Source organism: Phalacrocorax aristotelis, chromosome 2, assembly GCF_949628215.1.
Source record: "Phalacrocorax aristotelis chromosome 2, bGulAri2.1, whole genome shotgun sequence".
NCBI lineage: Eukaryota > Metazoa > Chordata > Aves > Suliformes > Phalacrocoracidae > Phalacrocorax > Phalacrocorax aristotelis.
Genome location: NC_134277.1, coordinates 44414690 through 44433031, shown reverse-complemented (window position 1 = coordinate 44433031; position 18342 = coordinate 44414690). Strand labels below are relative to the sequence as shown.

The 18342-nt window shown below is 44.6% G+C and overlaps 1 protein-coding gene across 6 annotated transcripts in view; it reads right to left on the bottom strand.

Annotated features, from left to right (window-relative positions):
- RBMS3 (RNA binding motif single stranded interacting protein 3) overlaps positions 1-18091 on the bottom strand; it is a 728945-nt gene extending 710854 nt beyond the window's left edge. Inside the window, exons 1-2 of one of the 6 annotated variants that reach the window (XM_075083285.1) lie at positions 17959-18091; positions 17027-17217 (exon numbers count right to left, since the gene is read on the bottom strand). In XM_075083285.1, coding sequence (XP_074939386.1) covers positions 17027-17206 — 180 coding nt within the window. In that variant the 5' untranslated portion in view covers positions 17207-17217; positions 17959-18091. Of the gene's footprint in view, positions 1-17026; positions 17744-17958 lie in introns of those variants that run through there. The other 5 variants (XM_075083286.1, XM_075083287.1, XM_075083288.1 and 2 more) reach the window with 5 other exon arrangements.
- Between the last annotated feature and the right edge of the window lie 251 nt (positions 18092-18342).

Genomic DNA, 18342 nt, shown 5'->3' with positions numbered 1-18342 from the left:
CCTGCACGCAACTCTTTGTTCCTTTGGAGTTCTGTTAAACTCTTGCCATCAGAGATATCTAGAGACAGTGAGTTCCATCAGCAACTAGTTCACTGCAAGGCAGAGCTTTTCTTTTTACTTACTTTTGACTTTGCCACTTTTAAGCTTCACTGAACGCACCTTGTTCTTCCCTGTTGGTAGAATAGCATTTCTTGTTCTGCAGAGCCTACACCTTCATTGACTGTAACCTTTTTATCATCTCACTTCTGATTCATCTGATTCATTTCCTCTCCAAGGTAAACAGTACCAAATTCTCAGTCTTGCATTCTATGAAAGGTTTTCCATGTCTGTTTAAAAACTGATTTAGGTAACCAGTTAAAAAGTTACTCTGATAGCTTAGTTTATACCTGTAAATTAGCCATGCATATTAAATTTGTGTTAGCTAGTTTTAACTGAATTAAGTGTATCCACACAGGATTTTTCACCAAATTCCTAAAGTCACTTTAAAATCATACCTTCTGTTAAAGCAGAGCAAACAAAAGTATAGTTAGGCCATAGCCAGTTTCTGATCCACAAGGACTTCCAAGAAGAATTCAGACTACACTTTGGGAAAGGGTATATTCCAGCAGACCCTTAGAGATAGTAATCATCTCCATTATCCTGAAATTCATTAAGCCCCCATGCATAGCAGGGAGTAATTCTTCTGGAATATTTTCCATCAGCAACACAGGGATTTGTTACAAAATTAACTTAACATATTTTATCTTGATAGCACCTCCATTTACGTGAGATAATTTATTGCCTGGGCAAGTCAAACTGCTATTAAACCACGGATTTTAATTCAGCTGCAAGTGAGCTGCCCTATTGTATCCAGAACACAACAGAGATATAATGAAATCTGCTATAAAAATTAATTCTGAAAATATCAAATACAAGCATTGTTAAGTTTAAACAAAGGATATTTGCTAGTTCATTCCAAGACTTAGCTGCATTCAAAAATCCAATGAAAACTGGCTTTTACACACACAGAGGCACACACGCTTTTGCTTGTGGAATAAAAGTTTTAAAATATGGCTATTAAATGCATCGTATTTCTTAATGATAGCATTCATTGTTATACTCATAATAATATATTTGACAGAGGAAAAAAAGAAGAACTTATCAAAAAGCTGCCAATGGATTTTAATAAAAAATACTTTCCAACAGAAGACAACGTCCTTATCTACTAGACTACAAAGTGCTTGAGTATTTCACAAGGAATTTAGAGGCACTATTTTGCAATAGAAACTTACTGAAAGTTACAAAGAAGGAAACAATTCTAGAAATCAAATATACAGGCCACTGAGTTGAAAGAAAGCAATTTCCCGCGTTAACATTAAGATCTACTATACATGCATACAAATTTTCATGCAAATCAGTCCTCACTTACTGTGTGTTTTGCCTTATTTAATTAAAAATGAAAAAGACAGAAGATCACCTCTCCCCTTCCATTTTGCCTATCAACTTGTTTCTGTCAACAGGACCTTCACAACAGTGTTTCAACTGAGGCTAATCACAGCTAAGAGGTGCGCACATAAACACAAGAAGACTAATGCTTAGGTTAGGTGTCACGTTCACCTCTATTCACACAGTAATTGCTGTTCTCTCTGGAAAGCTGACTAGACCCATTGTGATCTCAGAACACTAGTTATCCCCTGCTGAATCATTTTTGAAATTGGTAAATAATACAGCTAATATAAAAGGAGAGATTGTCAGACAATTCAGCATCAGAGGCCCCACTTTAACCCTGTGCAGAGACTTGGTGAAAGCAGGTGAAATACACACAGCCAGTCCTCGTCACTGCTACAGCTACGGTCCTGGCAGAGCTGCCCCTTGTCCAGGCTTATTTGTGTCCACCCCACGTGTGTGTCCCCTTGACACTTCATTCTTCTTCTCCCACAGGGAAAGATGCCGGCAGCCTCCTGCCCTCGGCTGCTCGGCGCCAGCAGGACGTGCTGGCTGGATGGGCAGAGGTGCTGTGGGAAAGGCTTGCGCAGCACCCTGTTTAGCTTCAAAGCGCCTTCCTGCCAGCTGACTTCCCCTGCCTAACTCCACTATCTATAGCTTTCAAATTCCTCCCCTTCATAATCACACCTCCTACTATTCTGAAGACTATTTTGTGGGAACGCTGAACACATTTGTTGGCTCGCTGGCCCCTAGCGCGCTGACTGCTCATTCAGTAACATTCACACAAGACTGGAAAAGACTTGTCATCCTCTTACTATCTGGCACTCCGTTACCAGCTTACTACTGTTTCCCTCTGCAGTACAGGTCCAAATTGGATGTCAGTCACAGAAAAATGCCAGCAAAAGCTCCGGTTCACAGTCAGGAACCAGTCACCGGACACAGTCCAAAACCAGACGCATATTGGCACATTACCATTAACACAAGGTTTGCCTTGAGTAAGCCCTTTGCCATTCATCTTTTTGTCAGCGAGGATGGGGGAAAATAGTGTTGCTGCAATGTTTTTAAATATTTGCAAGGTGCTAATATCCTATAATGATGGCATTAGCGAAACACTCAGACAGACACTAGGACAAACAGATTCTCCTGCTTCTGTAGCCAGGTCTTCTCAGGACCAAATTCCCACGGAGATCACACAACCTACAGCGTCATTGTCTCCTGGTTGTCTAAATATGCAGGCAAGGAAGGAAGGGATTAGGTCTGTGAGTCTGCCTGCTCACTAGCCAGCCTGCCAAGCACATCCGCCATCCAGCCCCGTTCTTCCAGCTGTCTGGTTCTGCGACTGACTGTCTTTCCCGGACTCAGCAGAGCCACGTCAAATACACCTGGGGCATTCCTGCCAGTGGCTGAATTGTCAGCTAAAATAATCACCTGGCTGTCACCAAGAGCAACACAGGTAAGGCAAGGGGGAACAACCCAATACGCATGCTTTCAGTCAATATGGTAAACAGCTGACATATGGTAATTTTAAAGTGGTTGACATGCTGCAGCAATTATAAAAAGGCTGACACTCAGCTGAAAGAGCTGACAGTTGGAAGTTACGCCCCAGCACAAAAGAGGAAAAATGAAAGCAAAATGTGACTGAACTGTTGTCTCGCATGCTCATATTTTGTTGACAAATGTATTTGTAGGTATGAGAATTCGGCCCTTTCTTAAGAGTGTCACCATCGGCTGCTGATAAAAAAGCAACCTGAATCTATTACAGATGTGTTACTCTTCAAACTGATGCTCCTGCAAGCGTGAGAGGACGAAGCATTCTGCTCTTATAAATCTGTTGTGCAGGCTAAGGCGCTAGTATTAATAGCAACATTTGACATTGTTACGCATCCCTTCTACATGTTAAAAAAAAAAGACTAGTTGGAATTTGAAATATCGCATTATAATGAAATACCCCTTTAAATGTATCACCCTATGAAAATGCCGGTTTGCTGATGGTTTCAAATTTTAAATAAAATCTCTTCCTAAGGTGCTTCAAACCATTGTTCAGTTATTACACTAGCACTTCATATGAACTATCTATTACCAAAAATAGATTCAGGTTAGATACAGTCTTTTAGGATAACACTTGTTTTACTGAGCTCTAAGAGTGTTTTTGATATAGTAGGAAATACAATTTTACACTGTTTAAATATTATACTTGGCTACCTGAACATGTAAGTATGTAGGATTCATTGTAGCAGCAATGTTTAAATACAAAGAGAGAGATGATACCTCCCCCTCAAAAGCTCAAAATTGCAAGATCTGATCCTGTAAGCATGCACACCTGACCACGAGACTACAGTGAGTAATTTTATTTACAGCTACATTCATTTTACACAACTGTCAGGTAATTCATATCAACTTTCGGAGTTTGAGTGCATCTGAAAACTCCGTTTAGATGCAGTTTCATTTTCAGAAGCTTCAAAGCATTTTCCAGCACAGAATCATACAAGAATGAAGTGGAAGATCTATGGCGTTCTCCTGCTCCAGGGCAGGATAATTCTTAATTCCAGACAAAATCTCATCAAGGGTGTTTCTGTCTTTTGTGTGGAACAGAGTAAGATTTGGACTGTACATGTTCAGTAAAATTATTTTAACAAACTTTAAACCCCAGATTTATTTCGAACTGTGACCTGCCCATGTTCCCTCCTTTTTCTCCAAACGTTAAAATTATTCCCAAAATTATACTGGGCAGAAGAGTTCTCTTACAGCCTTGAAGAGCTTAATGCACAGAAGGGAGTTTCAATTTTCCATTCATGCTATAGCATGCCCTTCTGCTAGGTGTGTATGTATAAGAATCCTTTAAACTGCTAGTGCACTGACAATGCACATCCGACTACCTCATCTGAGCCTACTAATCCACCTTCTTCTGGATTATTTTTAACAGTCTGTACCTCCGCACTCCTTTCTGCACAGTTTCTACTCACAGCAAGTTTTACTTGGTCAGAAAACATTTCAAGAAGGTAAAATATAACATGCTCTCTAACCTGTGAAAAAGTGGTGAACTTCACATAATCACAGAATCCCAGGTTGGAAGGGACCTCAGGGATCATCTAGTCCAACCTTTCTAGGAAGAGCGCAGTCTAGACAAGATGGCCCAGCACCCTGTCCAGCCGACTCTTGAAAGTGTCCAACGTGGCCGAGTCAACCACTTCCCTGGGGAGATTATTCCAATGGTTGACTGTCCTCACTGTGAAAAATTTTCCTCTCGTGTCCAATCGGAATCTCCCCAAGAGCAACTTGTGTCCATTCCCCCTTGTCCTCTCCATGTGACTCCTTGTGAAAAGGGAGTTTCCATCTTCTTCGTAGCCACCCCTTAAGTACTGGTACATGGTGATGAGATCCCCTCTGAGCCTCCTTTTCTCAAGGCTGAATAAACCCAGTTCTCCCAGCCTATCCTGGTATGGCAGCTTCCCAGTCCTGTGATCATCTTGGTGGCCCTTCTCTGGGCCCCTTCCAGCCTGTCCACATCTTCTTTGTATAGCGGGGACCAGAACTGTACACAGTACTCCAGGTGTGGCCTGACAAGCGCTGAGTAGAGGGGGATAATGACTCCTTTCTCTCTGCTGGCGATGCCCTTTTTGATGCAACCCAGCGTCCTGTTGGCCGCCTTGGCTGCAGCAGCACACTGTTCGCTCATGTTGAGCTTCCTGTCCACCAGGACCCCCAGGTCCCTTTCCACAGAGCTGCTCTCCAGCCAGGTGGATCCCAGTCTGTGCTGCACTCCCGGATTATGTTTTCCCAGGTGTGTGACCTTACACTTGTCCTTGTTGAACTTCATAAGGTTCTTGCTGGCCCACTCTTCCAGCCTATCCAGATCTTCCAGTAAGGTACAAAATTTGTCCTTAGGCTACTATGAGGTAAAAAATTAGATCTCAGCTTTAAAAATATTGTTAGCATTTTAGAAGCACTTTTCCAAACTCCTGTGTTTTTAAAATTTATTAACTTATTAGTCCTTTTGACCCTTGCACATCTGGGCTGATGCTGAAGTGCTAAAGCTGCTGTCAGAGAGATACAGTAATACTCATATCAAGGGTGCGGTCTCTGCCCCTCTGTTCCCAAGTCCACAGAAGCCTTGCCAGCACATGCCAGCACAGGTTTGGAAGGAGATCAGGAAAGGGGAGAGTAACAGACTACAGATCAGAGCTGATGCTTTGCCCCCCACTATGGCCAGTATTGCACTGGCATCCAGTACCACCTGGACAGATCAAGCACCCACGGGGTATTTTACCGATGGTGAATGTGTCCCCAGATACTTCAGATCAAGCAGTGGCCTGCCATACAAGCAGGTCCCATTCCTTCACACCTGCTAACAACACAGGAAGGTGGTTAAACTACCTTGTTCCTCCTTTCCTTTACTGTGCATTTAAAATTTATCACTAGATCCCACCGCTGCACTTACGCGTCCTCTATTGTTTTGGCTTTTAAATGTGAGTTTTCTTATTCTTGCCTAACTGTTGCACATACACTTTTTCCCCATTATTTTATGCACCATTATACTACAAGAGATCTTAGTTGGAAGCAAAACTTAGGATTTTCTGCCTTTCCTCTGCACAATACATATACTTCTGTTTATGCACAGAGTAGATGGGTGCACAGTGCATTCCTGTACTTAGCATTTGGTACCTTGCCTTTTAAATTCTCTGCAGTGATCTCCCCACCACCTTTCGGAGGTCCTGACCCAGACTGCTGAAGTCTTGTACTCCTCCTCACAGCCTTCTGGGTAGCTGTGACAGTCTCTGCCGCAGCATTAGAAGGGAACCCATGATGTATGACAAAGCAAGGACCACACTGCATGCTGAGACTATTGATACCAGAAAACTGTGCGTCAACAGGTGCAACTGCTCTGACCTGCATGTTAAAAATGGCAAAAGTTCTACCTATTACAGATTCATCTATAATTTTGTTTGCGTAGGTGAGGAACCAGTCACCTGAATCAGCAAATAAGAGAGCAACACTTTAGGCACCTGTTAACTGTTATATCACTGTGTCTTCCTGCTCCTAGTTCTTAATAATAACATACAGTACATAATACATAAGTGCCTGTTATCTATGGTTATCTAATTTTAATGGCTCTGGTGTCTTCCAGTTATTACCATGAGATGTGGATGTATAACTAAGAGGTGTCATGATATGATCATAGGTGACAAGCACAGACACTTGTGAAATGCAGACTGGCATTGCAGAATGACATCTTTCTGTGAGCTTTGCTTGTACCTGGCATTATGGAGAGTTCTGAGCTACCAGGAGTAAAGCCACAGTTCGTGGGATAGTGTGATCTCACAGATGGCCTGTTGTGAGGATGTAAGTCTAACTCTGAAACAATAGCAGCTAGGTGATATTGTGACTGCATTGCTTGACCAGTTAGTAAGACTTAGTAACTATTCTGCATGCAACAGCATGCAAAAGAATATGACTATGAAACACTACCTAAAGAGAGAAAGTTGGCAAGTCTTACCAATGGGTGGAACATGCACAGCAGAGACTAGACCAGAAAGAAAAGCCAGAGCCCTGAGCAATATTGCCCAGCACTGGTTGATTCCAGTTCTGATGTAGGTCTGGCTGATTATCTCATGACAGTCCTGTGGTATGACCCTTCTTGTAATGATTCCCTGAGCCACATTGACCTTGATTGCCTCTGACTCTCTAGCCTCCACATGGCTTCTCTTAGAATTGAGTCATCATTTATTTATCTTCTTCACAGGGTGTGGCCTCTTGACAAGTTCAAGCAGCAGCACGTTCAGTCCCCATTTTAAGGTCTAACAAGGCTATGCTTTGCGTAAGACCACAATAGCAGGTGACAGTAAGCTCCCACCGCATTAGCCGCCTCCCTTCTCTGGGAGGCAGACAAAGTCAGGTTGAGGATGAATAGCCAACCCTTTGTTACTGCCTTGCTTCTCTTGGTCTCTCGAAAACCTACATAGCATTCCTTCCCATTAAGCTGCTGGTTTCCTCCCTTCTCTCTCTGGAAACATACTAAGGGCCTCCTCCAAACATTAGTGTTCTCTGTTTAAACAAAAATTTCCCCAAGTGCACAACAGGCACACTTTAACTGCACACACTCAAGTGACTACAGAACATCTGTGGACATCTGTCTTTCAGGTCATGCCAGCAAGATCACCATTTCCCTGCATCCGCCTTAACAGCCATCTGATCTGATAACGGTGTGTCATTTCCTGTGACACGCTGCGCGTGCACGGGTGTAGATGATAGTGTCGATGGTGGCTGCTCTGCTTAAGGCTTATCACTTGGAAATATCAGTGTGTCCCCCTGACACTGTAAAGTTGAAACACGCTTCCAGTTATAAATCAGTTCAAACAGATGCACACACACAAACACTTCTTGTTCTCTAAAACCAGACTGATCTTCCCTGGATCACTTACTAGATCAGGGAAAATTTAGTCTAAGAGCACATCATATGGGAGTCATGGGAGGAATAAGACAGGACAAAAAATGGGGATTATTTCACTTCTAAGATCTTTGGGGATATCCTTTCTAGCCTGTCATATCTCAAACCCAACTAACCGAAATATTACTCTATCTGTTGGCTTTGGCAAGGACTCGCTGTTGCCTTTTATTAGATATGAAGCAATAGGTGGGAGAGAGCGAGCCAATTAATTATTAAAAGTGGCTTTCACATACTTTGAAAGTCTGCATGTCCTCGAAGCACACTCAATAAAGTTAACAAGGCTAACCAGGGCACTGTATAATGTCTGTGAAGCCTAGATAGGCGTATTGTGAACTCTGCGAGATTCTGTTGTGTGCTTCCTTAACTCCACATGGACCCAATACACACTTCATAAAGTTCTTTCGTCTCAAAACACTAAACCTAGAAACTCCTTCCTTCTAGTCCAACTCTAAAGTTGCTGTTTTCAATTAGCTTTCCAGCAAGGACTCCTGCTCTGCCCTCCGTGCCACTCCCTTTCACTCTCAATTCACCTTAAGAACAGAAGTTATTTACATCCTACCTCCACATAACATGCTTGCCTGTCCCTCTGTGAGGACTTGTAGTTATCCTCCCCACTTTATGTCTGATTCACATGGTAACTACCTCAAGGCAATAATGTACTCTTTTTGAATTCTCAGCAAAGCACAATGCATATTTCTTATACCACAGCTGATATCAAATTACTACTAAATATAACAGCTACAACAATTATCCTTGGTAGATACTAGCCCTTTAACTCCCTTTCCACAAAGACTTATCTTGAGCATGTTAGTGTGGATCCAAAAGGAGATTTTCTGCTATGGGCTCCTGGAAATGAGTATAGACTCAGTCATAACCTCAGCGAGACAACCATCATTAGTTAATAGCAAAGAAGAGGTGTCAGTGGTGCTTGAGGCACTTGTTGAAACCAATTAGCATGGCCCCTGTGCAAACGGAACAGGCATAGGTTCCACATCATTTTATTTTCATCCTCTAGTCGGTGGTAACAATCCTTTGCAGGTGGTCTAGAACTAAATGGGGAAATACTCATTTCATCTCCCTGCAATATTTTCAGTTGTTGATCACATTATCACTTTGAACAACTTGTGTAGAATATCTTTTCAGAAAGAATAAACTCTGAAACTACGGGCCAAGGTGTTCAGTGGAATGAACTCAGAAGCCCAGAAATAGTAAGTATATTAACCAATCTCTGGGACTTGAGTCTGTAATTTTTATTCACCCAACACTTGTTTTTCAGTCAAGGAGACTATTTCTATTCTGCTTCTATAACAAGATTGGTCTTCACTTAATAGAATGTATAATGAAAATAACAGCTGTATTTAAACACATGGCAGAAGCCATTAGGCATGGAAGAATTACTCTTTTTCTAGTAAATCAGGGCTGTCTAAGAAATTTTATACATGACTGTCCTTGTCCATACTATGAGCCAAATTTTGCCTTGTTTTATCCCAGCTAAGATGCACTGGTTTCCCCTTATCGCTCAGAATGCAATGTGGGGAAATGAAACAAAACAGAAGTGTTCATTATAGACAGAGGAGAATTCCAGAGCCACGGAGAAAGGATGAGGAGTGAGGAAGGAAAGAAACTACTGTAGAATACTTAATATCTTTAATATCTTTCAGATCTGTCCTTTTTTCTCCTACATGTTTAAACATCGCATTAGAACCTCATCTGAGCACTATGTTCATGGAAATTATCATTGCTCCTGTTGTCATTTTTCCTATTTACAGCTGCAGTCCCGTTTTCTTTACTATTTGGGTATTTTCTGAGACAAGTTGTTAGAAACTAATAACTCTACTGGGACTGTGCAACTTTTTATACCCTTACTGGAAAATTACTACTGGCAGCTAGTCAGTACAGAAATCCACCTAGAACAAGCTGCTGGGAAATAATCCCAGCCACTATGTGAGCAGCATGGCTACAGCCAGGCACAGAACAACCAAATATGGAACCAAACAAAAACTGAACCACTTCACACATCAGTAACTATACTTCCCTCTTAGCTCCGCGCAATTAAGTAAACCTTAACCTCAGTATAGTAAGAATTACTGTGCCATAGGGGTGCAGTACGACACAGTAAGCTTTTACCACAGATAGAGATGGTCTAAAAACACTGCGAGCATCTAGCAAAACACTGGGAATAGCATGCAACAACATGGGTATTGTTCTTTTCTAGCTTCATTGATTATCCATTGTCTGAAGCCTTAGACTCGTTACAAGCTGGCACTCTACCCTTGGACAGGAATTCCTGTGAATACTGGGCTTTTGAGAACAAGTTCCACATTGGCGAGAAGGATATGCCATGCACTGGCCAAGCTCCGAGCTGTCATGTGCAGTCCTGAATAGGACTGCTTTCCAGTCTCAGCACATAGGCACGAACACATACACTACATCTGAGTCAAGGCAATGTCCCAACTGCTCAAGAGGAGATAACAATGTCCTTTTCAGTGCTGCATCTTCCTCCGAGCAGGAATCCTTGCAACTCTTCTGCAGCCAAGACGTATTTGCCTTTAGCCAGAAAGCCAGTTCTGTGTCTTCTGCATGCAAAATTTGTGGTTGTGTTTCCGATGACTCAAGAGTGTTGTTTAGCTCCCACCCATGATGTTCATTGTTTATGTTCCTGGATTTGTTACCTAATCAACTACATATGCATTTCATTTCACTCTGTAATAACTACAAGTAGTACTTACTTTTCATGAAATCTCCGCATTGAGATGAATATTTCTATGTTTACCCCAGGAACCAGCCACAGCGTGATCAGCTTTTCAAGCTTCATCCACTTATTGACCAGTTGGTTGAAAAAGTGGCCATTCGCTCTTTGCCAAAACAATTCTCATGAAATTTATGTAAGGGGAGAACTATTTTAAGTAGCATATTCTTCTTTCAGAAAGTTTCAGTATTGGGTCCAAGATTTTAAAGAATCATTCGTACACACTATCATGTGTGTTGTTTTAGGACAGACACAGGCGAAGCGCGGAAGTCAGTTCCTCCCTCTCCAACTTTACGCTTTAACTCTAACATAAAACCAGTGCTAGACCTCGTTCTCCACGTTCCAGATTCTCAATACGCCACCTGAAAATAAGTACATTTTAAATGTGTATTTACTCTACCTAAGGTAAGATTCTTTCCCATATCTGTAAAAGGAATTCTCAGAATATGACACAAAAAAATGGTTTTGGAGCTATGGAAATTATGAGGCCTGATTCCCAATATCTCTTCTCCTTATGGATTCTCTGATGTCTAATAAAGTATGAATATAAGTGTGATGTCTAATAAAGTCTTGCCTTCAGTTGAGGTACTAACACTTTCTCTCTTTCTCTTTATTCCTCTCATCTGCTTATTTTTGTGATAAAGGCACAATCCTAGGTTCATCTAAGGATTCTCTCACTAGAAGGCAAGAGAAGTGAGAGACAGAGCACATCAAATGCATGGAAATACAGAAGCAGACCTGCCTGCAAAGCAAGGCTCTCAGTTCACAGTGAATTTACTATTTTTGATTTTTTTTAAATCTGATTTTTTTTTAATTCTCCTCAAAGCAGATGGCCCCTGGGCCTTGCTCACTGAAACAGGTTAATGGCATGGTTAAATAGCTTTGCTGTCCACAGCAGCCACAGAAAGGACAGAAACCTCCCTTCCAGAGGCACCTGCCAGGCATTGTGGCTCCAGGCAGCCGTTCCAGGCAGAAGCGCCTGGGAGCCTCCCCACGCTGCCGTGAATTAGAGCCTACGCAGGAGATGTGACCCAGGAGCCTGCAGGACAAAGACCCAAATATAAGGGACTCAGTGTGTCCCCGGTCTGTGGCTTTGGGACAGACTCACCACCCAGACAGCCACCAGGCTCTGAGAACTCTGGAAGAACAGGGTGCTAGCACAGAATAAGCTTTTTTTTCAGACCATTTCATCAGGAAAACACTCAACTATGCAGATCAATACCTGTATCACAATGGCCCACGGCATGGTAAGGAGCAGCTTAAGAATGAAGAATAGGTGCTTAAAAGTGGACCTGAAAAAGACAGAGTTGATGTCGCTGGGCTGAGGAACGATTTCTGAAACATTCTTAGCGACGAGTTAGAGAAAGACCCATTATTATCCAGCTCTGTCCGCACTTTAAAGATACACCGGATTTTCTGTCTGACATCAACCTCTCAGAATAGCAACAGCCGCAAGTAAAATTTTCTGCCATCTCCGGGTGGCTAAGAATTTGTCCATCCAGGCAGACAGTGGCCTGACCTTGACTATTCATGCCTGCATTACATCTTGGCAGGACCACAGCCCATGATACACCTGGCACAAAGCCTTCACTACTTGGAAACTCCAGCTAATACAAGGTGTTGCATTTTATATGACTATTAGGAGAAGCTGCTACCATCAGCAACTGGTAGTGTTGTCTAGCTCCACTGTCTTTGTCCCACACACTCCAGACTTGTTCCCCTTACCCACTACTGATTTCAGTTTCAGCTTTTGGATTTCAACTTCAAGTTGCTCAATGGGCTGGGTTTGGGTTGTCTGAAAAAACATCTAAACCTCCAGAAAAAAGACAGTGGTTGACAACTACTCTCCTGAGCACAGTGGAACTGCCTAAGGTAAGATAAGCACATCTGACCTGAGGCTGGAGTGATCCGCCCCCAAAAAAGAAACTTCTCACCATCTGCTTCAAACACAAACTGCATTTCTTAGGACTTCTCTTCTCTAAACGCAAACACATAGTAACATAGGGCTTTTCAAACCAAACAAAACTAAACACACAAGAGAAATTATTAAAAAAGAAGTGCGCCTGGAGAGTCTTCCACTCTTCCTAAGCTACCGCTTGTGGAGGATGAGCGAACAGCCACCGTATTGTTGATAGCAGTAGGCCTGTAAATACACTAGCGGAAGGCTTTCAGAGACTGATGGTTAGATCAGATCATGTGTACGGCAGAACAGAATTCCCAAGGTAATACCAAGTGCCTTTCCCCAAAGCACTCAGCTTTTCCCCTCTAGAAGCTCACACCTGGGTACCACTCTCACACAGCGATATCACAGGCAAGAATTCTGGGAAATGACATACAATTAAGCCCACAAAACACTTCAGAACTCTTCTGTCAAACATGGGCAAATTGTTTTTGAACCAGAATACAAGGTACCCAGCCCAGATAGGCTTGATTTTGCTGTAACCTTGGTGTGCTCATTTCCATGTAAATACACAGAAGGTTCCTCACCTTGGAGCTATTTTACAGGGGGGTTGTATCTATCTGGAATGTATAAAGAATAAAGTGAAAGTATAAGGTACAGAGTGAAAGCTCTGGGTGTGCTTGTAAATCATCTGTGCTAAATGATTTGTGCAAACCTCAGATATACAGAGGTTTTCCTCAGTGGAAAACAAAAATAAAATGCTCCTATTTAGGTGTGCAACGTTACGCTACCAAATCCGTACCTAGGACCAACTTTTGGAGGACCTGGGGGCTACAGGACATTTTGGGAAATGGAAACACTGTAACGCACCGGCTGTAGCCAAGGGCTTGAAAGTCCTGAATAAGGATACCACCCCAGGGAAAAACCTGGTCAGTGTCAGCTGTGACTGGTTCCCTGCTCTAGGTGTGCCAGCAAAAGCAGGGGGGCTGGACAAGATGATCTCCAGAGGTCCCTTCCAGCCGCCACCATTCTGTGATTCTGTGGCAAATGTCACCCATAGTCACCAATCTGCACAGGAATCGCAGAGTTGCCTTCATCTCTCAAAGTGCTCCCTACACCGATCCTTGCAAAGATGCTATCACTCCAATACAAGCTGGAAAGAATCCTCAGAATCCTCAGTAAAATTTATGGGCCTGCATCCCCTTGCACCAAGTCACAGAGTGGCAAGACGGTGTGACAGCCCACCCACACCACTGCAGCTTCAGCTGCACCTCCAGCTGGGAATAAACAGCCAGGATTGCACGGTGTTCTCTCCCCCAGTCACCCACTTTGCCGTACTGGAGAATGTCAACATGCTGCTGTATATAGGATTAGACCTACATGCTTTTAACTAAAATAGCAGAAAACATTGTAGGAGTGTTGAAAAATATTTTCTGATGTGTTCTGCTTTAAGAGAAAAACCAGTATCCTTATGTAGCCAACCGTCTTCTAAATCTTATCTGCTACTATTTCTGCTTAATTCTCTCCCACCTAAATGGCAACTATGCTGTAAAGCACCAAACACTGTATACTTACTAAATTATAAAGTCAATCTTCATAATATCTCATCTCATACATTTGTCAGAGGTGGTTTCAACACAAAAGATATATGGGAGGTAACCTAGGTCTTCCTCCAACAGAGCACTTAAGTGTACTCTTCAGCATGTCAGCATCCCAGCTGAAGACAGTGCTATATATTTCAAGTTATGCACATCTTTCACAATTTTATTGAAGTCCAAAGACGAATAAAAATGAACATACAGCAGAAAAAAAAATCCAATATCCGTATAACTGACACTATAGTAGTACCTTCTACTGAAATTCCATAGAACTAGGAAAATACTTTCTTTGGTTAATTCAGCAATGTTCCTTTTGGAAGCAGTGACAAAAAAAATAGCTTTATTAGAGCATAGATTCCACCCAGCTCCATTTAGATGGAAGCAAAACTCTTTACCTCCCACGGAAATGGAGCTCAACGATAAAATAGAAGACCTTTTATAATTGAAGCATGATCCCAAAAAGCAAGTGCTGACAGTGGGATCATGAGATGTTGTAAAATATTAATATTTAGATATTCGTAAGTACACATGTGTCAGGAAATGAGGTTCTAACGTCCTTTACAATTTCCACGTAGAGTGCTTACACTTCTAGGATGCAGCAGTGTGACTCTGACATCTGTTTAAAGGGTCAAATAAGCAATGGTACTGTTATTTCAATCCATTTAGAAAGTTCTTAGATGATGTTTTCAGCAATACTTGGATTTTGTTTTGTGGTTGGAATGTTTTTTTTTCACAATAGTGCTGGATTTTACTATCGCTTTAATGGGTTTTCCCCTTCTCGTCACACTTCTGGTGCCACTATTTTAGCAGATATCTGAAATACTCGGGCACTAATAAGTACTGGTTGTCCTGGGACGGCATCCAGAAAAGATACATACATTTAGGGCGGTTTGAAATATCACAGCACTTCCCAAAAATACAAGCTAGTGACTGCAACCACCTTGGCAATGGCGAGCCTGGCAAAGCTGATAGTGGATTAAAGAAAAGGAATATATCACGGTACTTTAGCACGGCTACAACTAGGACAAAAAAAAGGTAGCACTTTTGTTTCTTTGTCCAGAAAATGCTGGCAAATACAAAATAAAACAGTAATACTGACTTATCTAAGCGCTTTAATTAGCCACACCACAGAGAATCAGGCCTTCTCCAGTGTTCTTTCACCTTCAGTCATACCTTGCGTGCCTTCCCCACATCCACGATTGGTAAAACATTAGACAGACTGTATGGCACATCAGAAAGTAACTCCTGAGCATGAATTTCTGCTGATGGCAGGGTTTTTAAATGCTCAAGCCACTGGCACAACCAACTCGTGTAAATGGCAACCTTGGCTCTACATTTTAATTATTTTGAAGTAAACGCATTTTAAGTTCCCGTAAGTAACAGGATGCAAGGAAAGGGATCCTAGAAACAATCACACACACACACAAATCATTTAGCTACGTACAGCGACACGCAGTCACGACAGAATGAAATATTCATAAACTCAAGGGAGATGAAATTCTGTGTTCCTCTACCGCAAGATGTAAACCACCAGTTATCATTTTAAAAACAAAGCCCTTGTAGCCACCTTACTAAGCTGTACAGGCCCTGTTAAAACGAGCAGTCGCTGACACTCTCTTTTAATTAAAACACAATAGGAGAGATTTTACCAAACGGTAACAAACCTAAAAGTATCAGATGTAAATGCTACAAGCTCAGGGTCCTCAGTTGAGGATACCATTTTTTTCAAAACACCTTGTATTTCTCACGATAATCACAACTCTAGTCAGGCAAATACATGGTGTGACATAGTCGTTGCATTAATTTATTGCGTTGCCGGTTTACATTCCTTCATTGTGTTACCGTCCTCTTCCACATTTCTAACAAAACCAAACTATAGTAAAACTAGTTGAAGAAACACAGCTCTAATCCAGTGCACGGCAACGTTTCTATTCTTCGTTTCAGGCTAGGAGCGTGATCTGGTTTGGGGTTATCTGTCCATTCAGAGAATTATTCGGATTTCAGTAAAATACAAACGGATGTGTTTTACGGTCTGGCACACAGGGATCGCTCCTTGCAACAACCACCGTATGGCGACGAAACTTACACATTTGTCAGCCTCTGCCTATTACAGACCTACGGGCACAGCAGAATTCGGCGGCTTCGGTTTGGCGAACCCGTGCCGAGAGAAATGAATGGGAACGAAGACGGTGCCCACAGACAAAAGCCCCGATCAATGCACTCCGCTGACATTATCTTAATGGCAACCTCTCTTCATCCCATCCTCCCTACTTTCCGATTCTTCCTTCCAGCGGCAGACATATCCGCGCTGAGGGATGCGATCTGACCCATTTCTCGCCCAACTCCGTCACCCGCCGGTTTTCCCTCGGCAGCCGGCTGCCAGCCGTCCCCGCTCCGCAATGACACAGCAGGGCTGAGGGACCGGCCGCCGGGCTCCGGCCCCCCGCCCCCGCCTCACTCGCCCCCCTCGCCGCCGGCCGAAAACCGAGGGGGGGCGAGGGGAGGGGAGCGGCGGCCCCGCCGGCACCGGCCCCTCGAAGTGAGGTAAACTTTCGCGGCGGCACCTGGGCCGCCGCCCGCGGCGCGGCTCCCGCAGGGCGGGCGGAACAATGCCCGCCGCCCCGGGCCCCGCGGAGCCGGCCCCGGCCCCGGCCCCGGCGGCCCCGCGCCTCCCCGCCCCGCCGCCCCCGTGTCCTCAGACAACCTCCGCCGCCGGCCCCCCCGCCTCCCGCCGCCGCGCTGACAAAGGGCGGCGCGGCCGCGGCCGGGCGGGAGCGGGAACGGAACGGGAGCGGGCCCGCCGCCCCTCCGCCCGCCCGCCCGCCCCGCCGAGCGCGGCCCCGGGCAGCCGGCCCCTCAGGCGGGCGGGCGGCGCCGGGCGGCGGCGGAGCGGAGCGGAGCGGACCTACCTTTTTGTCCTCTTTCTCGGCGCCGTGCCTCCGGTCCGGGTGGCCGCTGTCGGCGGCGGGGGCCGGCTCGGCGGGCTGCCCATCGCGGTGGTGCGGGCGCTGGTGCGGGCAGCCGCCAGACCCCGCCGCCGGGGGGATGGGCTCCGGGCACGGAGAAACTCCCTTAACATCCATCTCCATCTTCCAGTTCACTGTATTGCGAGACAAAAGCAGGCAAAGACTTTCCACCACCCCGCGTCTTTCTTGCGCTTTCTCTCCTCGCTCTTTTTTTTTTTTTTCCCTTCTTTCTCTTTTTTTTTTTTTTTTTTTTTTTTGGTTTTCCCCTCCTTCCTTCCTTTTTTTTCCCCCCCTCAGGAGGCCGTGACACGCATGGCTCTGGCCGCCGCTGCTGCACCGATCCGGCGGCTGCGATACTCCCCTAGATCCTCCAGACTTTTGTATCCAGCGTGTGTAAGAGTGAGCGGGTGTGTGTGTGTGTGTGTGTGTGTGTGTGCGCGCGGGTGGGTGTGTGTGTCTGTGCCGGGGGGGGGGGGGTGGTGTGGGTGCGGGTGCGCGCGTGTCCTTGGTGCGATGGCCTTCAATCGCCCCGAAACGGCAAACGCTAACTAAGCAGATCTCTCGCCACGAAGATCAACTCCCGGCCCCGGTCTAATCGTGGGGGTTATTTACTTTACGCGATATATGTCCCAGGCCCGGACTAGCCCTTCTGGCCGCAGCCCTTTGAACAAAGTTAACTGGAGGGAGCCGAGCCCAGGGAGGGGGCGGGGGGGGGGGGGGGTGCGAGGGGAAATCGCCGGGGTTTAACACGGGGGAACTGACAATAACCCGGTAATGTCAAGTAAAAGTTAAACCTCCCCCTTCCTCCCCTCCCCCTCCCCTCTCCACATGCCAGGCAAGCGCAATACAGCAAAGCAAAACAAGCGATTTCAGACCTGTGCAAGGTGCTGGTGGTGAGAAGAGACGAGCATTTACCCGATTGTTGCTTTTATTTTATTTTCCCCTGGCCTCCCCCCCTCCCCAGCACCACCCGCTATTGCAAATGTGGGCTCCCTGATGTTAATCTCCTCTCCGTGGTCTGAGTGTATGTGTGTGACTGGAGCTCCCTCTCTCTCAGGCTGCCAGCGCCACGCAGCATTGCACAAGGAGAACTGGAGTAAGGAGAAAAACAAGAGCAAATCCAGGCTGGAAATCTAAATCAGCACCAGTCACCGGCTCTCCGATTTTATCAACAAAAATATGAGAAGAGAAAGGGAAAAAAAAAAAAAACCCAACGTGTGTAAGGCGCTCAGTCGGACATGACGGCAGGGTGCACTCGA